A 20,420-nucleotide genomic window follows, 5' to 3' on the forward strand; every position below is an offset into this window, starting at 1 on the left:
TTATAAAGAATTTATAAAAATAATAGTTTGAGTGGTTAAAATTGGTGTGGGTAGTGGGGGCAAGTGGGGTGGGGGTTGGTGGGTTGTGGTTGGAGGTGGGGGCAAAATGGGGTGTGGCGGGGCGATGGGCGTGGGTGATGGTGAGGAGGTAGTGTGTGGAAGGGGTAGTTGAGTGGTGGTGGGGTGTGTTAATGTGGGGGTGGGTGGTTGACGGGTAGGACGTGAGTAAGAAAAAATTTCCTTTTTTTATTTTTTATAAAAGTATAATAAAATATAAGAAATAGAAATTTTGGAATGGGGGTGGGTTGGGGAGAGTGTTATTGTGGGGTGGGGTTGGGTCAAGATGAAGTGCGTTTGATGGTGGTGGTTGCGTGGGAGTGAGATTTGGTTGGGATTGGGTGGTGGGCGTGTGGTGTGGTGTGGTGGGGACTTGAGTGGGTGTTTTTTCAAAAATATTTTCTACTAACCAACTAAACATGAAAAAAGAAGTAAGAAATTCACTCATTTTTCGTTATCCAACCGAACATAAGAAAATAAATAAAAATTTACTTATTTTCCAATATCATATTTTTCGTGAAAATTATTTTCCTCCGGACAGAACACACCCTTAGTGTGTTATTTAAATTTGTGCAATTAAATTACTTGTGTTAACAAACTAAAAAAATAAAAAGTATGTTTTGTCAAAGCATTAACCAAATAGAGAAAAGTAATTAAGAAATCCAAACAACGGGTAAGGGCCGTGTAAACCAAAAAAAGCGACATAAATTGTTTCAAATTCACTTCTTGTTTTCACTTTCTCTACACCTGGCAGATCCATTCTCCTTTCTACATAACTGCATCTCCACTTTTTTAACTCTTTATTTCTCATAATAATTCTTGATTTTTATTTTGTGTATTGTAGCTCTATGCAATTTTCCCTTTGTGGGTTTTGTTCTTTGTGAGATTTTGGGTTATGGGTATTGACTAGATTCTTATAGTATAATTTTTAACCCAAATTCTTGATTTTTATTTTGTGTATTTTAACTCTATACAATTTTCTCTTTGTTGGTTTTGTTTTTGGTGAGATTTTGAGTTGTTGGTATTGACTAGATTTTTATATAATGTCAGCAATCAAGAATACAGGCCAATTCTTTACAATTGGGTTAGTAACAGCTTGGTATTCATCAAACATTGGGGTTTTATTATTAAACAAGTATTTACTAAGTAATTATGGGTTTAAATATCCAATATTTCTTACTATGTGTCATATGACAGCTTGTTCTTTACTAAGTTATGTAGCTATTGCTTGGATGAAAATGGTCCCAATGCAAACTATAAGATCTAAGGTTCAGTTTTTAAAGATCTCTGCTTTAAGTCTTATTTTTTGTACTTCTGTTGTTAGTGGAAATATATCACTTAGATACTTGCCAGTATCTTTCAATCAAGCTATTGGTGCTACTACACCTTTTTTCACTGCTGTATTTGCTTATTTGATGACATTGAAGAGGGAAGCATGGCTGACTTATGTCACATTAATTCCAGTTGTTACCGGGGTTGTTATCGCCAGCGGGGTATGCCCTTTGTATATTTTATCAAATTTTAGTTGAATTGTGGTATTGTTTAAGGATTTTTTATCTGAAATGTAGTTGAATTGTGGTACAATGTCTAATGATCTTTGTCTGTTTTGGTTGGTTTCATCAATGAGAAATTGACATAAATAGCTGCCCACCAAAATTTGATACATATTAATGTATATTTATACATAAAATATACATTTTTGATACATATGTTTGTATATTTTTTTTTGTATATTTGGCTAGCGAATGTAATTATTTTTGTCCAACCGGCCAAATGTGTAACTTGCCCTCAATCAACTAGACTTTAGATTCGTACTTTTTAATATAATTGTCTGAACTTTGGTAATCATAGTGGTGATTCAGCTGTGTACCACCAGCTTCGTAGCTCAATACATTCAGGTTATTTATTCAGTGGCCGCACAATATTTAGAATGTGCCAAAAGATATATCGTCTGAGCTAGGCTTATGAAGAGGACTTTATTAATATTCCATATTACCTAGTTTTTTTAGCATTTTAGTTTTATCGAAAGCGATGATGTCGCACACCGTATTCGAGCAGGGTGGATGAAATGGAGACTAGCCTCCGGGGTGCTTTGTTATAAGAAGGTGTCGCCTAGGTTGAAAGGTAAGTTCGATAGAGTGGTGGTTAGACCGAAAGATTGTTGTATAGGGCGAACGTTCACGTTCGGAAATGAACGTAACGTTCGGAGATGCGGATGATGATCGATTTAACGTGTGGTCATGTTCGGAGAGATGAAGGTAGATATACGATGCGGATGCTCGGATGGATGTGTGGTCATACGAGGAGGGATAGAGATCGGGGAAGGAATGAAGATATACGGGACAAGGTCGGATTGGCCATGGCACAACTGTGCAAGATGATTGAAGTGGAGGTGAGATGGTTCGGGCATGTGAAGAGGTAGGTAGTGAAGATGCGCCGCGATGTGTGAGAGAGGTGTGAGAGATTCCTTTTTAGCGGTTCATTATCCTTATGTGTGTATTACTATGGAGAGGGATTACGAGAGGTGAAATCGGAGATGAAATCATGTTTGGACATGCAATTTAGATTTCTTAAGTTGATTAGATAGGACATCAAAAATTTTCCAATTCTTATAAAATCTTAAAATGGACATGACCATAATAAAATTAATACGCTACTAGAAGGCCTTTCTAAAAAAATACAACATCAATTGATCAAACTTTAGTTCAATAAAAAGGAAAATTTAACATTAGTAATGTAACTTGAATATAATCCTCCCACATGGTCGCGAATATATCTGTGTGAGGTAAACATGGGCTAAATATATCTACCAAACTTATGGGTCTTTTTTTACAAAATATAAACATCTCCAAATTTTGTATTTATATTTTTTGAAATCATGATAAATCCCAAATTAGATGATTTGGGATTTCATCTCATGAGATGAAATTAGAGATATTCTGTCCAAACGCCTACTATGTGTTGCTCCATTTGTTCTGTATCTTGATATTTTGCTGTCTTATTTCTCTTGCAATTATGCATTGACTATGTTTCTTTTGAGCCGAGGGTCTATCGAAAACAACCTCTCTACCCCATAAAGGTAGAGGTAAGGTCCGCGTACATCTTACCCTCTCCAGACTCCACTTGTGGAATTCCACTGGGTATGTTGTTGTTCTTGTTGTTGTAGTTTTATCGAAAGCCCAAAAAAAGGTTTTAGAAGGTTAAAAGGTCAGTTGAGCGCCTCAAGGCTATGTCATAATATATCTGAACGCTTGCCCCAGCCAGGCAAAAGGGTTAGCGTGAACTGATGGTTTAGCCAAAGGGGGGAATGGGCAACGGTTAATCTTGGTCTGTTTTGGTTGGTTTAATCAACTCGACTTTAAACTCGCACTCTTTTAATATAGTAGTATGAACTTTGGGAATAATAGTGGTGATTTGGTTAAGTACCACCAGCTCCTTAGCTCAATAAAGTCGGGTTGTTTATTCTTTGTCCAGCTGAACAATATTTAGAATGTGCCAAAAGATATATAGTCTGAGCTTTCCTCATAAAAAGGGACCGCATTGATATTCCATATGATTAGCATTTTAGTTTTTGTAGTCTAATGCTGTGGAAGAAAATCTATCATGTCTACTTAAGAAACTGACATGGTTTCTATTGGAATTTGTTTTCTTTTTTGTTTTTCCTTCTTTCTTTTTGGGAGTGGAGGGGTGGGATTGGTGGAATATGTAAGAGTGGGAATCTTTGTGTTAGCTGTGAAGATAATATTGTCCATGAAGCTTGCTTTATATTTCATGATGAAGGGTGTAATGTTGTCTGTAGAACCGGTCTTTATATATCATATTAACATAATATGGTCAGATAAGTCTGTGTTCTGATGAATGAATTTGATAAAAGAGAAGTGTTCTAGTATTTATTTCCTTGTTAGTGGGATTGGTTCTGGTCAATCTATGGTTAAGAGCAAGCTGTTCTTTCTTTAGATTATATTTTTAATAGTAGCATAATGTTTAGGGTGTGAAAGAAGTATCATTTGAGCTAGGCTTATGAAAAGGATTGTGTAGATTTTCTATATGACTTAGGATGTGTTTGGCATGAAGGAAAATTAGTGGTTTTCTTACTTAGAGCTTGTTTGGATTGGCTTATTTTAGGTGCTTTTAAGTCAAAATAGCTTTTAAGCATTTTGTTCCAAAAATGAAACAGTGCTTATGTTTTTAATAACAAAATTAAGTCAAATGCAACAAGCCAGTCCGAACAGGCTCTTATTTTCTGGTGTTTGGTAAATAAGCAAAAAATATTGTTCCAAAAGCATTTATGTATAATCTAGGCAAATACTAGGGTGAGGGTAGCGGGTAAGGGTGTGGGGCGGGATGGAGTGTGTTGGAGGATAGGGACGAATGGGATGCCACTTATGAAACTTGTTTTTCCTACTTGCACTAGGGAAGTCTTTTTTCCCTTCCCAACCAAAAAAAAAAAAAAAAAAAAAAAAAAAAAAACAAAACAAAAAAACTAGGGAAGTCATTTTCCTCATTTTTAAGGAATTCCTAGAGAAAATATTTTCCCAAATTTTGACCAACCAAATATAGGAAAATTGGAGAAATCTACCAAATACACCCTAAATTGTATCAGCAGTTTCCTTCATCAAAAATTATATTAGCAGTTTAATGTTATCTGTGTAATACTGTTGGAGAAATTTATTTGTGTCTGATTCATTTCAACTTATCTTCTCAGGGTGAACCAAGTTTTCATCTATTTGGATTCATAATGTGTGTCGGTGCAACAGCTGCAAGAGCACTCAAGTCAGTGCTTCAGGGGATTTTGCTGTCTTCTGAAGGGTAATTACTGCATAGATTTTTGTGTTTTATATACGAGTGAATCTGTAGCCATGTTTTGTGCTTTTTGATGTGAAAATTTTGGGCGTAGGATATGAATGCTGAAATGTTTCCTTTTGAATGAAGTGAGAAGCTGAATTCCATGAACCTTCTACTCTATATGGCTCCTATAGCAGTTGTGTTTCTATTGCCGGCAACACTTTTGATGGAAGAAAATGTAGTTGGCATCACATTGGCACTTGCAAGAGATGATAGTAGAATCATCTGGCTTTTGCTATTCAATTCCGCCCTTGCATATTTTGTAAATCTGACCAACTTTCTGGTGACAAAACACACCAGTGCACTAACACTTCAGGTACTCTTCCTCATTCACTAGTCAGATTTCTTTTCGTATGAATTAGTCTTTAATATTGTCAGTAAGGTTGAGTATTGCTGGTTGAGTTCATAAATAATTGCTGCAATCTGATAAAGAAATTATGATGTGATTTTTTCTCTATGATGTGAAAGTGTTCGTCTTTGAATTTGATGATCACACTACAAATTATGCATGGATTCAAAAATCATGTCTCTGTTCTTTGCTTTATCGAATATAGCTCTCGTCTTACTTAGTTTGATCATTTGATATTCTGGGAGGCATTTCTAATTGTCTTGCTCTTCAGACTCTAACTTCTGATAAATGTTAAAATTTTAATTCCGTATGCTTGGGAGAGCTTCTGCACCCCTGGTAAACAGTTTGAGTGGAGGTTTGGTGTTTTCATCTATGATTTGTTTAGTTTTACCATTAATTTGTTATTTCAAACATTTTGGATTCCTTTTATGTGCTGTTTTTTAATTGAATGTTCCAGACTTCCAGTGCTAGGAATTTTATGTGCAAATGAATGAGCTTGCACTTCTCCCCTTATACTTCGTAGAAACCACCAAATGAGGCATCTGGCTGGTTAATCAAACTTGGAAAGATTATACAATGTAGGGCACCCACTTAGCCCCTTATAGGAAATTTTCTCTTCTGGTGACAAACACATAAATGCAGAGAAACTTTCATTTCACAATGTTCCTGTGTTTACTTATTAGAATAAAAACCAGAAAAGAAAAAAAGGTGTTTCACATCAAGGATTATCCTCGTAGAGTTCAGTGGGGATTGTCATGTAATGAAATGACGAAGAGAAGTTGTACTTGGGTTCCTCTGTACCTAAGAAGAGGAACCCCTGTAATTAGCACATAGATTAAGCAAAGAAGTGAAATGGTTCATTTCCATAGAGCTTAACCCCATATAGGGATTTTTTTCCAAACCCGTTAATGGAGATAACTTTTCATTTCACAATATTCCTGTCTTTACTTGTTAAAAAAGAAAAAAAGAAGAAGAGAGTTTCACTTCAAGACTCATCCTTTTAGAGTTCAGTGGAGATTGCCGTGTAATAATGAACCGCGAAGAAAAGTTGTACTAAGGTTTCCGCTTTCACACCTAAGAAGAGGATCCCCAGTAACTAGCACATGCATTAAGCAAAGAAGTGAAATTGTTCATTTTCGCAGAGCATGGAAATATGTTGTAAACAATAATTGAATTGCTTATGAGAAGTCACAACATGCCAAAACTATTGTAATATATTTCATGATTTGTCCCAAACTAACTTTACAGAAAGGAAAGAATTGAAAATGTTGTTGTTTCATGGTTTGAGGAACATAGATTATCTTATTTCATGAAATAGTTTTGGCCAGGAGAAGTTGAGCCATGTAACTTTTTGTGGTTATACAAAAGGTGCTAGAGCTTTGTGTTCAATGCAAGTGGAGAAAAAGTGGAATCTAATTTGAAGCACATCTTTTACAATTGTAGTAAATCAATTTACATTCTGGAAATGAAGAATTTTTCATTTGAATAAAGGTGCAACGTATTTTGATGGACTGGATAGGAATTGACTTGAATGCTCTACACTAGTTATGTTCGTTCCCTTCAATTATTGTGTTTCCGTAATTTTTCTGCATTTACCATGGTCTTGGTGGTGTGAGGAGTGCCTGTTTTTTTAATCTCTTCTATAGATTCCTTGTCCTTATTGACAAAAAATGCTTGCTTTTACAGGTCCTGGGAAACGCAAAAGGGGCTGTAGCTGTTGTCATCTCAATCCTAATATTTAAAAATCCTGTATCAGTTACAGGGATGCTTGGCTATGCGCTTACAGTTTGTGGAGTCATACTCTATAGTGAAGCGAAAAAACGTAGTAAATGAACATCGAAAATCATCCACTTGTGACGTTTAAAATTAATTGTTTGTTCAAGAAATGGTTCAACTTTCATGAGGCAAGTCAGATCATGCTTGTTGCAGTTGGTGCCACGGATTTTTTCCCTCAAATTTGTATCTTTTGCTCGGAAACTTGTGAAACAGGGTTCCATCTATATCAGCCAAGAGACAAGAATAGGCTGAATAGCAAGTCTTAAAGAAGTGACTTGATTTGTCTATCCATTCTTCCCTGGCTTGGGTAGTATAGATATCTTTTGTCTTTATTCTTTCAGAAAGATTGTAAAATTGAGACTACACAATATGTTACTACAGTTGTCAAATTGATTTATTAATGAAAAGGATCTCAAAACTAGAAATTTATTAATGACTTATTTCATGAGAGGGGAAAGAGATGAAAGGTTTTATCACATTCTGTTTTTGGTTGGAAAATTTACTTGTCATAGCATCTCTAATGTTTATAAATAACTATTTTTTATTTAATTTTGTTAGCTTTATTTTTTCAAAATTACATATCATAAGAGTTCAAATACATGTAACTCGCTATTCTCCCTCACGACACATTTAAGATTTATCTTCTCCAAACCCTAAAGAAAATTCTCTCTCTCTCTCCCCTCCCCTGATGCCGCCTCTCTCCCCTCCCTTTCTCTATCTCCGGCCTCTCTTGTTTAAGAAAACTATCGTGAGGTCTTAGAAAGCTCGTAGCAACATCGTTATTGCAAAGTTGTTATTCTTGCTTCCTAGTCGAATAATATTATTTACTCCGAACTTGTGGTTTGAAATTATGATGATGAGGGGCATTTGTATAATTACGAAAGCATCATTGAAGGACAATGAGAAGTTTAAGTTACTGGACCATAAAATCTTGTTTGTTCAAACTCGAAAAAAACCTCTTCTAGTTCTTCGTAATATGGAGAATTAATGGGTTTGGTGGTGGTTCAATAAGAGAGTGGATCGAAGAAAGGCAGGATTTTTTCCGGTTGATGTCGATTTTGGAGTGGAGCTCTTGAAAGAAAGGCGGCGGAAGGAGATTTTTCCGTTGTTGTGCATTCGCGATGTTTGTGGTTGTGGTGATCTTCTCTATTTTAGTATATTTCGATCCAATGTACCTTTCTTGAAAATATTTCTATATATTCGATTATCGATTTGGATATTTCGCTATATTTCAATGTATTTCTAATTTATGAAACAATTTCGATACATTTCATTATATTCCATCAATATACGATACTGGGGTTTTATATTTTAAACAATCAACCATATTTCATTGTATTCCCTGTATACTTTATGCTAAAAGATTAATGGAGTAATCACACAAGAATAGATATATGAATTTGACCCATTTAAAATGAAAAAGAGAATATGTTCATAATCAAGCAAATTCTTTTCTAACAAATTTTGATTTTTTCAAAAAACGAAATTCGTACAACAAAAACCAAAGAAAAAACTTTTGAATGGAGTGATTTTGATAGAGAAACATATAATGGAACCTCATGAGGTTTGCGTAAATCATGGAACCATTAGACTTACCATATAATTTGAAAAAGATTTTTATTGCCATAAATATAGCCTTTAAACCACGCTCGTGTTGTTTATTTTCAAAAGTATTTCAAAAACGAGATACACCGAAATGGCAATTGTAAATCTTCAACTTATAAATAATGTGCAAATGTAAGTTTTATTTTTGATTGAAATGTTTGGAACTATCTTGATTTTCTGCAATTAGTTCAAGATATTTTAATCCATCCGTATTTTATATGATATAGTTCTTATAATGATGTTAAGAAAAAGAATATATTTAAAACTCGTGGTCTTAGAAATGCTATAACATTTGTGTGGTTAATATTATTTTGGAACTTGTGGTTTGAAATATATTACATATTTGTATAATTATGAAAGCTTATCATTGAGGGACAATGAGAAGTTTAAGTTACTGGAGATAAAATCTTGTTTGTTTGAGTCCTCTTTAAGGCCTAATATGGAGAATTGCTCATTGCAATAAGAAAGTTCAGATCAATATTGATTCGATCCGAGCTCTTGAAATTGGAATAGATTTGGTAGTGCATTGGTGATCATGTCTTGGTGATCTTCTCTATCAAATGAATGGGGTGTTCACTTTAAAATATTTTGCTCTGCATTGCCCTCTGAATATATGCTTTAATAGGAATCACACAAGAATAGATTAGAGCCCTTTAGTAAAATGCTCGTTCATAATCAAGCAAATTCTTTTCTAACACGGACTTTAAAAAATATTGTCATGAACAATAGGAAGAACCTTTCTACATATCCCTTTTTGTTTGCAATTATGGCCTTAGACTTACCATCCAATCAGCAACTCTTTACTCTGGATAACAATTTAAAGAATGGCAGGTGGGTTTGGATTATAAATAATGTGCAAAATGAAAGTGATAGCCATTGACACTTAACTACTTGATTTCGCAATTAGGATCACCATTATTTTTATGGTTCTTATGGTGGTGGTAGAAATTACCCTACTTAAGTTGAAAACAGTGTGATTGAACTCTAAGTTGGTAGAAGGTATAAATTTTCCTTGTACCAAACAAAAGTATAAAATACATTTATACCTCCTAAACTTACAAAATGATTATCCTAATGGTGATATCCCATCTTATCCCATTAATCTTGGGATTATTTTATCCCATCTCCCAAATGGGATAAAATAATCCCAAGAAGATTATAATTAGTCCCAGGATTATAATCCCGGAATAATTTTGACTAACTACCAAACGACCACTAATAGTACCACCAATGGCGTGGTGGAATAGTTGTGACTTGTAATCCTTCTACCCCTTAACTAGATTTGAACCTTGTATCTCTCGAAGTAACGCCATACTAGAACCTTGTCAACAGAGAACTCTCGGTAAGTAACGCCATTGAGCCTACTCAACGTAAAAATACAGATTAGTTGATCCAGTGGATTTCAGACATTGGATGCAGAGCATAGAACGAAAAAGAATCTATTAGTAATGCAACACTATTTATTGCTAATCAGCCTATTAATGCCTAAAGGATATGTTCCATCACTGGTTTCCTTTTACATATGAATTAACTTGAAGTTCAACCCGTCATTGGTTACCTTTGACATGTCTATGTAGGTAGATAAGCCAAAAAGATATGTTCCAATTTCCTAGCTTAACCATTATAAAGATATTTTGAATAACTGGAAAGCTATGTTGCTCAGATTCTCCAAAAATGTTGTCGCACAGTGTTGGGTCCACCAAAAATGTACTACTATTGGAGGATCTAGCACACACCTGTCACATTTTTGAAGAGTCCTAGCAACATGGCTGGAAAATGTATATCAACAACTCAACCGAAACAAAGATAAAGAGGACTAACATGTACCAACACTCGAAGGAACTGCACAATGTACCCCTGCTAAAGGTCATGAGAAAATAGCAGGAACGTTTAACATCCAAAAGTTAATGGAACAACAATAGGATAATAGTTTTCACAATCATGGAAATCAGATCACACAGTTAACCAAAATGATGCACCAACTGGAGATATAAAGAAAGAGGATTGAAACAACCAAAAAAAAAAAAAAAAGACCAAGCCCCCGTGAATAAAATAGTTGACATCAGATATAGTTTAAGAATCTGGAACAGTTGCTGCTGGACGCTTCATCGAAGCAGACTTGATTAAATGATTGTAGCTGCCCTTCTCCTTGAAAAGTTGTTTAAAATGAGGTTTGCAGTATAAAATCCCATCTAGGGCTGCATAATTCGATGGATTTAAAGAGCATCCACCATGAGAACACTTGAAACACGACTTGTGATAACTTTGGCTCTCCACTGTCACCTGAAAAAAATGTGCAACATTCATACTTAGATATATCCAGAAATTTAAGTGTTGCACAAGTGTGGATGGTTGAAAACTATAGTTTTGGAGTGCTGGAAAACAAATAGTCCAAAAGGAACCTTTTTTCTTCATGATTTAACACGCTCCAGAAGATAAAACACTAACAATCTATAGCCAACATCATGTACCTCTTCACTGCCAGAATCTGGCAGCAGTACAAGAGTAAACATTGTCAACAATTTAAAACAATGAAAGGAACCCTGAACTCAAAAACTTTCATAAACAAGTCAAAAAGTACGTTCACTTTGAAATTTTCCACCTTCACAGATGGCTACACATTTAGACATCTTCAAGAGCACATATATTAACCATAACGAGATTAAATTAAGCTTCCTGGCTACTGGATAAAATGAACATATAGAAGGGTCAGATGACTCAGCTACTTTTTTTTGTGCAACATACCGCACAGTAGACTTTACCTTAATAAACTTCAAGTTCTTTACTAGCTTACAACTCAAAAGTGAAAGGTCACTGATGAACTTACCTAGTAACTTCCGAGTTAGTATTCAGTGGGATGTGTAATAATAAAGTAGAACAGAGGGGTGGAGCACTAGATGATATTTATGTGAGCAAATAAGCTCGAACTTTAGGGAATTCAGTTCATCTATGCTTAAGTTAACTTTCTGTAAGCCTTCAGAGGATGGACTATACATTTGCTGCCACTACCACAAACTGATCATACTGGAATATCTTATATGGTTCTATTCTGTATTTATTTTAAAGGAAACATGCAGATACATTAGAACAATTCTCAACTGTGCAAACTTCAACCATTGTAAATATCTTCTAGCTACCATCCACTCATTTAGGTACATTAATTTTAATCCGTCGTCCTTCAGCAACATTAGATAGGAGGGTTTGGGGGACCATTCTAGTAGATAGTCTCGTTATCCTTCCTTATTAGTAGTCGCATTATCACAGTGTAATTTCTTGTGCTTTGATTTCTGCTATTATCTGTTATTTCCTGTACTTTGATTATCCTATTTTATTTGTGTCGCTTTCGTTATTTTCATTTCCATATCGCCTTGAATTTCTTAGCCTTATCTGACCTCTTTTTATGCTTTTTATTGAGCCGAGGGTCTTTCGGAAACAGCCTTCCTACCTTGGTAGGAGTTTTACATCTACCCTCCCAGTTGTGGGATTTCACTGGGTTGTTGTTGTTGTTGTTGTTGTCGTCCTTCAGCAACATGCATTTTTCAATCAAAAGAGAGATAGTCCAAACTAGAATCCTGGCTTGTATACTTACACTCAAAGCCACTTAAACGCTAAACCTGCTCTCATGAACCACTAAATAGATTAGTGAAGTTACAAGAGTATTCCATGGTGCACAATATCACAGCGAAAATCAATTTAGAGGCCATCGCTTGTAGAGGAGGAAGATGAAACTTTTCGATACACAAGTCTAACTCCAGAAAGAAAAGTTAATAAACAACTCAGCAACGCTTTCCTGAATAAGGTACAAAGTGCTGACCAAGGCCAATCAAAGGAAAAGTACAATTTATTCCTCAACAACGACATCTTAATAGGGTGAAATTTTGAGAATTCGATATTTGTACCTTCTCAAGTGGATAAGCCGTTTTACCACAGGTGGCACATTTGTCCTGTGTCCCAGAAAACATGCTAGCAGCTTTGCTCGGAGATCTTGTCTGTGTAGCGAAAGCACAACATTGCTTCAGATCTTAAAAAAATACACTTTTCTTCTTTTTCAATTTGTTAATCTTAGGTACAAGTAGTTGCAAAGAAAGTTACCAGCTCTGGAGTCAACTTCTCAGCTGACTGCACAGCTGACTTCGCAGCTGTCACGAGTAAAATGCATTTGTGTATTAGATAAAGTAAATGGACTTTAACGTTGAATAAAGAATTAAGCAAGAAATAAATAACACATACGGGATTGAAAGTTCTTGTTGAAGTTGCCGGACTCCTTGTAGAGCTGCTCAAAATGAGGCTTGCAATACAAAACACCTTCCATTGAAGAGTAATTGCTCAGCTATGAAAAGATCATATAAACATATAACACCAGTTAGTATGCATCAAAACACCATAATCTTTTCAACATTGGTACTATACATATAAGCACCCAAGGGTGTGGCCTAGTGGTCAACGAAGTGGGTTGATAACCATGAGGTCTCAGGTTCAAATCTCAGCAGAGACAAAATCACTAGGTTAAGCCTTCCTATTTGTCCTAGCCTTAGTGGACAGAGTTACCTGGTACCTGTTGCTGGTGGGAGGTGATTGGTATCCCGTGGAATTAGTTGAGGTGCGCGCAAGCTTGGGCTTGCAACGATGGTAGGCTTACGGGATAGGGGCATAATTGGAGGTGACTTTTCCTTTCTTTAGCAACCTATTTCCTCTGTTCAGATGAGCCCCCCGCCTTTCTATTCTTTTTCACCCGGACACAACGATTATAAATTAAAAAAAAAAAAAGATATACATATACTACACATACTAAGACATTTTTTCTTAAATGATCGAGCCAGTAGAGACATTGACACTCAAATTACAACTCCTATATCAAAATGCAGTATGTTGCTTGTACTCTTCAAAAATGTAGACGGGCGTGTGTCGCATCCTTCAAAAGTAGTGCATTTTTGGAGGATCCGACACGGGTTCGGCAGCTCCAATATCAGGATAATAAAAGTTTACCCTTTGACAATTTTCCAACTCAAATCACAGGACAAATCAGGATGAATAATTATAATCTATTACTTAGGGGTTTGCTCCACATTTAAACTCTAAGAGTTTGAATCTCTACTTCTGCCTGAATAGATTTTTTAAAAGAAAAATCCCAGAAATCTATGTTGGTCTCCACAAAAATCAAGTACTTGTTAGTCAATTAACTACAACTCAATCCCAAACAAGTTGGGATCTCTGTTTTATTCAGGCAAGAAATACAAATCCCAATTTATGTGACATAATTTTCGAAGCTAAATTGAATTATATCAACTCAACATTTTAAGATTAAAATTTAGATATTCAAAAACTAAACAAAAGTAACTATAAGCTGCACTTCTTCTCATGTCAATACGATGAAGAATATATTTTAAAATGTTGGTCAAAATTCACACAGTTTGAATCTAACGAAGCAAAAAGTGTTACATAAATTAGTACCTTGAGAGTTCCTTTGCAATGGTTGCATCTGAAGCAAGATTTGTGATAACTAATCCCATCAGCTGACAAAAGCTCAACTGGGTAAACAGTCTTTTCACATGCCTTGCATTTCTGTTGAGTTCCTGTAAACGACATGACTTCCAACACAACAAAAATATTCTAGATCTGATCCTCAAAAACCTCCCTTTTCCTACAAATCAAGATTTCACTCTACAAAAACAAAACAAAAACAAAAAGATTCAATCTTTAGTACTATTTCTCACACATATCTTAAGGGGATCCAAAATTTGAAGTTAATACATACAATAATAACTGCTACACAGTCGAATATTTATAGATATTTCTACACATATATACAGAATCTGGACAAAAGTTACTGAATTCACGTGAACCTGTAACTGAAATTGTGGATCTGATGTAACAACAAGAAAAGAAAGATTAAACAGCTAAATTACAAGGAAGGGTCAATCTAGTCAGCAAAAACAATTTCATTGGGTCAAAGGTACATACATTGGAAGATTAAAAAAAAAAATGTTGCAGTTCTTGATCAAGATTATGTGTGGATTAAAGTTGTAAGTTTGTGATGCAACAAAAAAGATAAAAACAGCTTAGTTACAAAGCAAATTTCAATTGAATCATCAGCACAAATATTTGTATTGAGTCAAAGGGTACATACATTGGAAGATTAAAAAAAAAAAAAAAATGTTGCAGTTCTTGATTTACAGGGCAAAGATTATGTGTGGATTAAAGTTGTAAATTTTGTGATGCAGCAGATAAAGAATGTTTTTTTAGGAGTGTGAGCCAGATAGGAATGATGATGTGGGAGAGGAAAGGGGGCCAAGAAATATCTTAGTTTGAAGAAAGTAATTGGCTCCTCGTTTTTTTGACTATAATCATGAATGGTGTAGACTACAAAAATGTAATGGACAACATGTAGACTCGTAGTATTAGACTTTTGAGTTTTGACACAATAAATTCTATCCGAGGTATCCGGTTTATACATAATTTGCTCCCTATTTGTCACTTTTTAACAACAACTTGTCAATTTACGTGCCACTTTTTTTTAGCTAGCATTTGATCATAAATTTTGGATAAAATTTTGAAAATTTATCTTGAAATATTTGTTTGGTCATAGATTTTGAAAATTTGTCTTAAAAATAAATAAATTAAGTTTCGACTTACAAAACTTTAAAAAATGCAAGTCCAAACACAACTTTAAGTTCTAAAGACCACAACTTCAAATACTCAAATTTTCAAGTTTCAACTTTAAATCTGTGGCCAAACGGGAGCTTATTTTTGATATTACAAGAGAAATGATTTGCTCCGTTTCAATTTGTTTGTCTTAATTCTTTTTGGTCCGTTTAAAAAAAGATATATCTTACCCTTTTTTATAACTCTTCAATTTCAACTTTACACATGATATATTTAAGACTACAAGATAAAAGATATTTTGGTACATTCTACGTATTTTAATTTAAGATCACAAGATTGAAAAGTATTACTTACTTTCTTAAACTCCGTGTCAAGTCAAAACGACAAATAAATTGAAACGGAGGGAGTATCTTTTACTATTTGGTAACAATTTAATTTAAAACTTCATATTTATTCTTAATTAGATAATTTCTAATCATACAAGTATCTAAGACTTGTTTTACACCATAAATTTCAAAAGTGTCCTTTCATTTTTAAATTACTCAATCAAACATTATCACATAAATTAATATTGAGAGAGTACTATTTTCTTATTTATCTGGTTAAATAATAATGATATATATTTATATTTCTTATTTAGTAAGAATCTTTTATAGTCATACAAATTTATGAATTGTCTAAAATCACGAGTTTTAAAAGTTATATTTATATTAGGGATAAGGCACCATTACTTATACCCGATTTGCTACGACACGCCTTACCTTTCCCAGTCAATTACCCGAAACTTATTTAAAACGAATAATTCAAATTGAAATGGGAGAGTGACATACACTCTTTTACTATGTGTATTTATTTGTTTTGTTCTTTTTCTTTTTAATTTTTTTCGGCCACGTGTCAATTTTTTTTAATTAAAAATAAAAAACTGAATTTTCATTAAAAAAATGAGTTGGTAACAAAATTTGATTTTTTTTTAATTTAAAAAAAAAAAAACTAAAAACATGGATTAAAAAGCTATTTTCTTTTAATTAGAAAAAAAAAAAATTGAAAATTTGTTTTTTTTTTAATCATAAAAAAGAAAAAAAAAAGCAAAAATGATTTTTTTTTTTTAAATATGGAAAAATGGATTTGTTAAAAATATGGAAAACTTGATTATTTTTTTAAAATGTCTTCAAAAATCTTGATTTTCATGATTTCATTTTCTAAGCCACTTTTATTTTTCAAATAAAATCCGGAAAAATGTTTTTCTTGCCAAAATGTGAAAAAAACTGAATTTTTATAAAATTTTCAAATTTTCTTAACATGTGGAAAACCCGGTTTTAAAACTAAATAATGATATATATTTTTTAAGAAAATGCAGATTTTTAAGAAAAAAAAATTAAGTTTTCTTATTTTTCACTCTCTCAAAGAGAGTGAAACACACTTTATAGTCAATTATTCAAACAAGTTTAATAGGGCCCGAAATGTCTAAAATCACGTATAGTTTTAATGTTATCCCTTCATATTATATATTTAAGATCACAAATTTTAAAAATATTTTCTTATTAAATTATATACCGAGTCAAATTATGACAAACAGTGTGAAGTAAAAGGAATATGATATACCTAACATTTGCATATCGTTCTCCTCTGGATTGGAAGGTTTCTTCCACTTGGAAAGTGTATAAGCTTTTCAAAATCTATTTTTTGTCATATGTATTTTACTAGAAAAGGATACATGGCTTCCAATTTTTATTCCTTGTTATATGTATTGTAGTGGAACTTACATGTTCCAAACACAACTGCCATTCTTTCGATTTAATAAGGTGTAAGAAACAATAAAAGTAAGTATTGAAACTTTATATCTACCGCATTTCAATTTTTATTAAGAATTTCTGTCAGTAAGATGCTTCGCATTATTTATAATATCACAAGTAATTCAAATATTAGTTTAACGTTCGTAATGTCTCAACTCATTAATAAGATGAACTTGTTCCATATTTATATAGATTTTAAACAAACTCTGATAATACATATTGAAAATCCAACGCAGCACTATCATATCGAATAATACAAATTAATGGCTAGGCTAAAGTTCACAGAACAAACGCGTTGTTATAAGATTCGGTGGATAATGTTTTGTCTTGCACCACTTTGTTTGCACCTTATTTAATCATTACTCTTATTCTTTTCTTTTCTTTTTTAGGTTTGTCAAATCCCACGCCTGCTGTATCAGATTGAATTACTAATTCGGATCGCATGTGATGTAGGGTCCATTTGGGGGCAGCACTTTCAACATGATTGCTTCCATCTCAAGGCTCGAACCCGAAACCTTTGATTAAGAGCGACCCCAATCATTCCACCACAACCCATGTTGGTCAATGGCCACTCTTATTCTTTTCATTCATTAAGACTTCATGTAAAGCTTTCTATTCAGCAAAAAAATACTTAATAAATGGAAAGAATAACAGTGATGAATGAGGGAAGCAAACAGAAAATATACACATCCATACTTCTCTTTTTTTAGTGATTGTCAAAAAGAGTGGAGGTAAATTAAAAGAGAAGAAGTGATATTGTTTCTTTCTTCTTGTTTTTTTCATCATATTATCCTTTAACTGTTTATAACTCTCCGCTGGAAAGGCATTGTCATTGGTCCAAACGGTGTTTTAAACGCGTCTGGGCAATTTCGGGGGCGAGTCTCGAGATAAGGCATGGTAAAAACGCAGGGTCGGCTCTAGCCATAGGCCAGTGTAAGGCATATGCCTTAGGCCCCCAATTTTGGGGGACCTCAAATTTTACCAAGTTCAAATTATGTGTTAATTTTTCCTTAAAGAAATTAATTATTTATGATAAAAAGTACATCTTTTTATAAATTTTATATTATTAAATTCTCCTTAACTTTTTTCGAATAGAAGAAATCAAGAAAATGTTATTTTGCCTATTTACATTTTGTCCGCTAACACTCACATTATTTTATTCTTTTTAACTCCTTTTGGACTCTCTTTCTTCAAATTTCTAATAAGTTAGAGTAATACTCTGTCAAAGTAAGAATCAATAATCGTAAAGTGTTGAATAAAGTGAATTGCAAATTCTCTTTTTGCTTCTTCTTAGGTTTTCAAGCATTGCAGTAAACATATTAAAGTAGGGTATATCAAGTTATCGACTTCTTGAATCAGATTCTATTGTTCTAACTCTTTTATTTTTATCTAATGTTTGTCAACTTATTGCTTATAGAATTAGGTCAATTCAACAGTTCCTGTAATGATTGCATCGGTAGAAGCATGTTTTTCAACATTGAAATCGATAAAATCTATCTTAAAATTAACAATTGAAAAACAAAATTATTCAAAGAAATGGATAATAGAAAAGTTATTAAGTAATAATTTTGCATCTAAAAAACAGTTAGAAAAATAGATTTCAAATAAAATATATATGAAGTTTGTTTAGATTTTAGACCTATAATTAAAGCTTCACTTTAGGCTCCAATTCTGTTGAGGTAAAAAAGCACCAAAGCTTAATGGCCCCGCATAAGCATTATGTGGCGTGTATCTCAATCTTTTGGATGTTCTTATGTCTTAGGGCGTAAGTAGAAAATTTCTCCAAATTGAATCACAATTAAATAGAGTTTTTAAACCACAAATTTAGTAACTTTTAATTTAATATTTTAATTATTAACTATTGTGATCTTTTAGTACTTGTTATATACTTTTTACATAAATAAACGTTATTTCAATAAACTTGAAAAATTATGTCAGAGAAAATTAGGGGCCCATTTGGACGGTATATCAAGCATCTTATATATTTTGGAGAATATTTGATTGAAGTTGAAAAAATTGACATTAAAGTTGAAAAAACAGTACAATAAAATATTTTGAAGTTAAAATTATATTTGGATATTGATTATACTTGAAAAATATACTTGAAAAAAAAAGTGTATGCTGAAAGATTCATAAAGGGCCACACACCCGATGCACAAAGCATCCCGTGTTAGTAGAGTACGGAAGGGCCGTACTTCAATGAGTGTGACGTACACAACCAACCCTAATGCAGGCATTATTGGTTGCTTCCACGACTCAAAACAGTGACCTATAGGTCATACAAAGACAACTTTACCGTTGGTGTAAGGCAATCCTTCTAAGCTGAAAGATTTATGAGTAAAAATAATTCTTACCAATAGTTAAATATTACAAGAAGTATTTTAAATACTCAAATAATAATCTGAAGTTCAAATCCATAGTACACCTGTAGATAACAAAGCTCTCAAGCAAAGCCTTATGCATGAAACATCAAAACTCTCCAAAAACTTCAAGTCAGTTTCTCTCCACTTTGCTCCAGCAAAATGCTTGTATTCTTCAACCACAGCACCCAAACACCAGTTCTGCAATTTCCTCAAACATCCAACAAGACAACCTGTTCGATGTTTTCCACGTTTACAGTGTACTAAAACAGGTTGATTCCTCACATCAACTATCACTCTCAATGCATCCATTATGATATCACTAGACATATTTGATGGTTCCTTTGTTCCATCGATACCGAATTGGTATAGCTTGATGTTGTTATTACGTAGGAATTCGAGGTTTTCTTCGGGGTAAGGTTCTGGACATAAGTATATGATAGAACGAAGATTGAGTGATTGGAGGAAAGGAAAATTGGAAGGTTTAGGACATCCTGATCTGTAAATATAGTTATTTTCTACAGGACAAAAGTTTGTTGGTGGCACAAGTACCATATCATCATAACTATCATCTTTGAAATCAAGAATCACACTCATATTTCTAGGTTTTTTTCTTTCTCAACCAATAATACGCTAACGCGAATGAGTTATCGCAATTATTTTCATCATAATGGATGTATAACAAAGTTTGAAGGGTGGCATGAAAGTTGCAATGAGGAAGCTAGGGTAAGGAGGTGTTTGGATGATTGTAAAAAGAAAAGAAAAAATTAGGAAAAGAGGTATGAAAGGTGAGAGTTTGAATTTTAAGAAGGCGTGAAAATTGAAGGATGTAGGGTATAGGGCGGTGTTTGGATGATTGTAGAGAAGAGAATTAAGAAGGAAGATAATTGATTGGTGAAATGGACTGATTTGAGAAAGCAATAGTAAGTATATTATATAGTTTGGTTTGGAAAATTGAATTTGAGTTGGTTTATGCTTGTTGTAACCAAGAATGTAGCTTAGACATGAATTGAAAATTAACAATTTCCAAAT

The 20,420-nt window shown here is 33.6% G+C and overlaps 3 protein-coding genes across 4 annotated transcripts; 1 reads left to right on the plus strand and 2 right to left on the minus strand.

Moving 5' to 3' along the window:
* Positions 1 to 714: 714 nt before the first annotated feature.
* On the plus strand, positions 715 to 7,460 carry LOC132068346 (probable sugar phosphate/phosphate translocator At3g11320). Its single transcript, XM_059461920.1, has 4 exons — positions 715 to 1,550; positions 4,763 to 4,866; positions 4,990 to 5,218; positions 6,938 to 7,460. The coding sequence occupies exons 1-4, from the start codon at positions 1,101 to 1,103 to the stop codon at positions 7,082 to 7,084; spliced, it is 930 nt and encodes a 309-aa protein (XP_059317903.1). The 5' UTR covers positions 715 to 1,100; the 3' UTR covers positions 7,085 to 7,460.
* A 2,977-nt stretch (positions 7,461 to 10,437) lies between these two features.
* Positions 10,438 to 15,018, minus strand: LOC132068347 (LIM domain-containing protein WLIM2b-like). 2 transcript variants are annotated; one of them, XM_059461922.1, is made up of 7 exons: positions 14,775 to 15,018; positions 14,594 to 14,604; positions 14,084 to 14,293; positions 12,863 to 12,962; positions 12,725 to 12,771; positions 12,532 to 12,621; positions 10,438 to 10,915 (listed from the first exon to the last, which is right to left on the minus strand). In XM_059461922.1, the coding sequence occupies exons 3-7, from the start codon at positions 14,216 to 14,218 to the stop codon at positions 10,706 to 10,708; spliced, it is 582 nt and encodes a 193-aa protein (XP_059317905.1). In that variant the 5' UTR covers positions 14,219 to 14,293; positions 14,594 to 14,604; positions 14,775 to 15,018; the 3' UTR covers positions 10,438 to 10,705. The 2 variants fall into 2 exon arrangements, with proteins under 2 accessions (XP_059317905.1, XP_059317904.1); XM_059461921.1 differs by lacking the exon at positions 14,594 to 14,604 and having other exon boundaries at positions 14,760 to 15,018.
* Positions 15,019 to 19,358: 4,340 nt separating this feature from the next.
* On the minus strand, positions 19,359 to 20,266 carry LOC132068349 (tyrosine-protein phosphatase DSP3-like). The gene has a single exon (XM_059461924.1). It carries the CDS (start codon positions 19,983 to 19,985, stop codon positions 19,437 to 19,439), a length of 549 nt encoding a protein of 182 aa, XP_059317907.1. The 5' UTR covers positions 19,986 to 20,266; the 3' UTR covers positions 19,359 to 19,436.
* Positions 20,267 to 20,420: the final 154 nt, after the last annotated feature.

The sequence above is a fragment of the Lycium ferocissimum genome, chromosome 8 (genome assembly GCF_029784015.1).
Source record: "Lycium ferocissimum isolate CSIRO_LF1 chromosome 8, AGI_CSIRO_Lferr_CH_V1, whole genome shotgun sequence".
NCBI lineage: Eukaryota > Viridiplantae > Streptophyta > Magnoliopsida > Solanales > Solanaceae > Lycium > Lycium ferocissimum.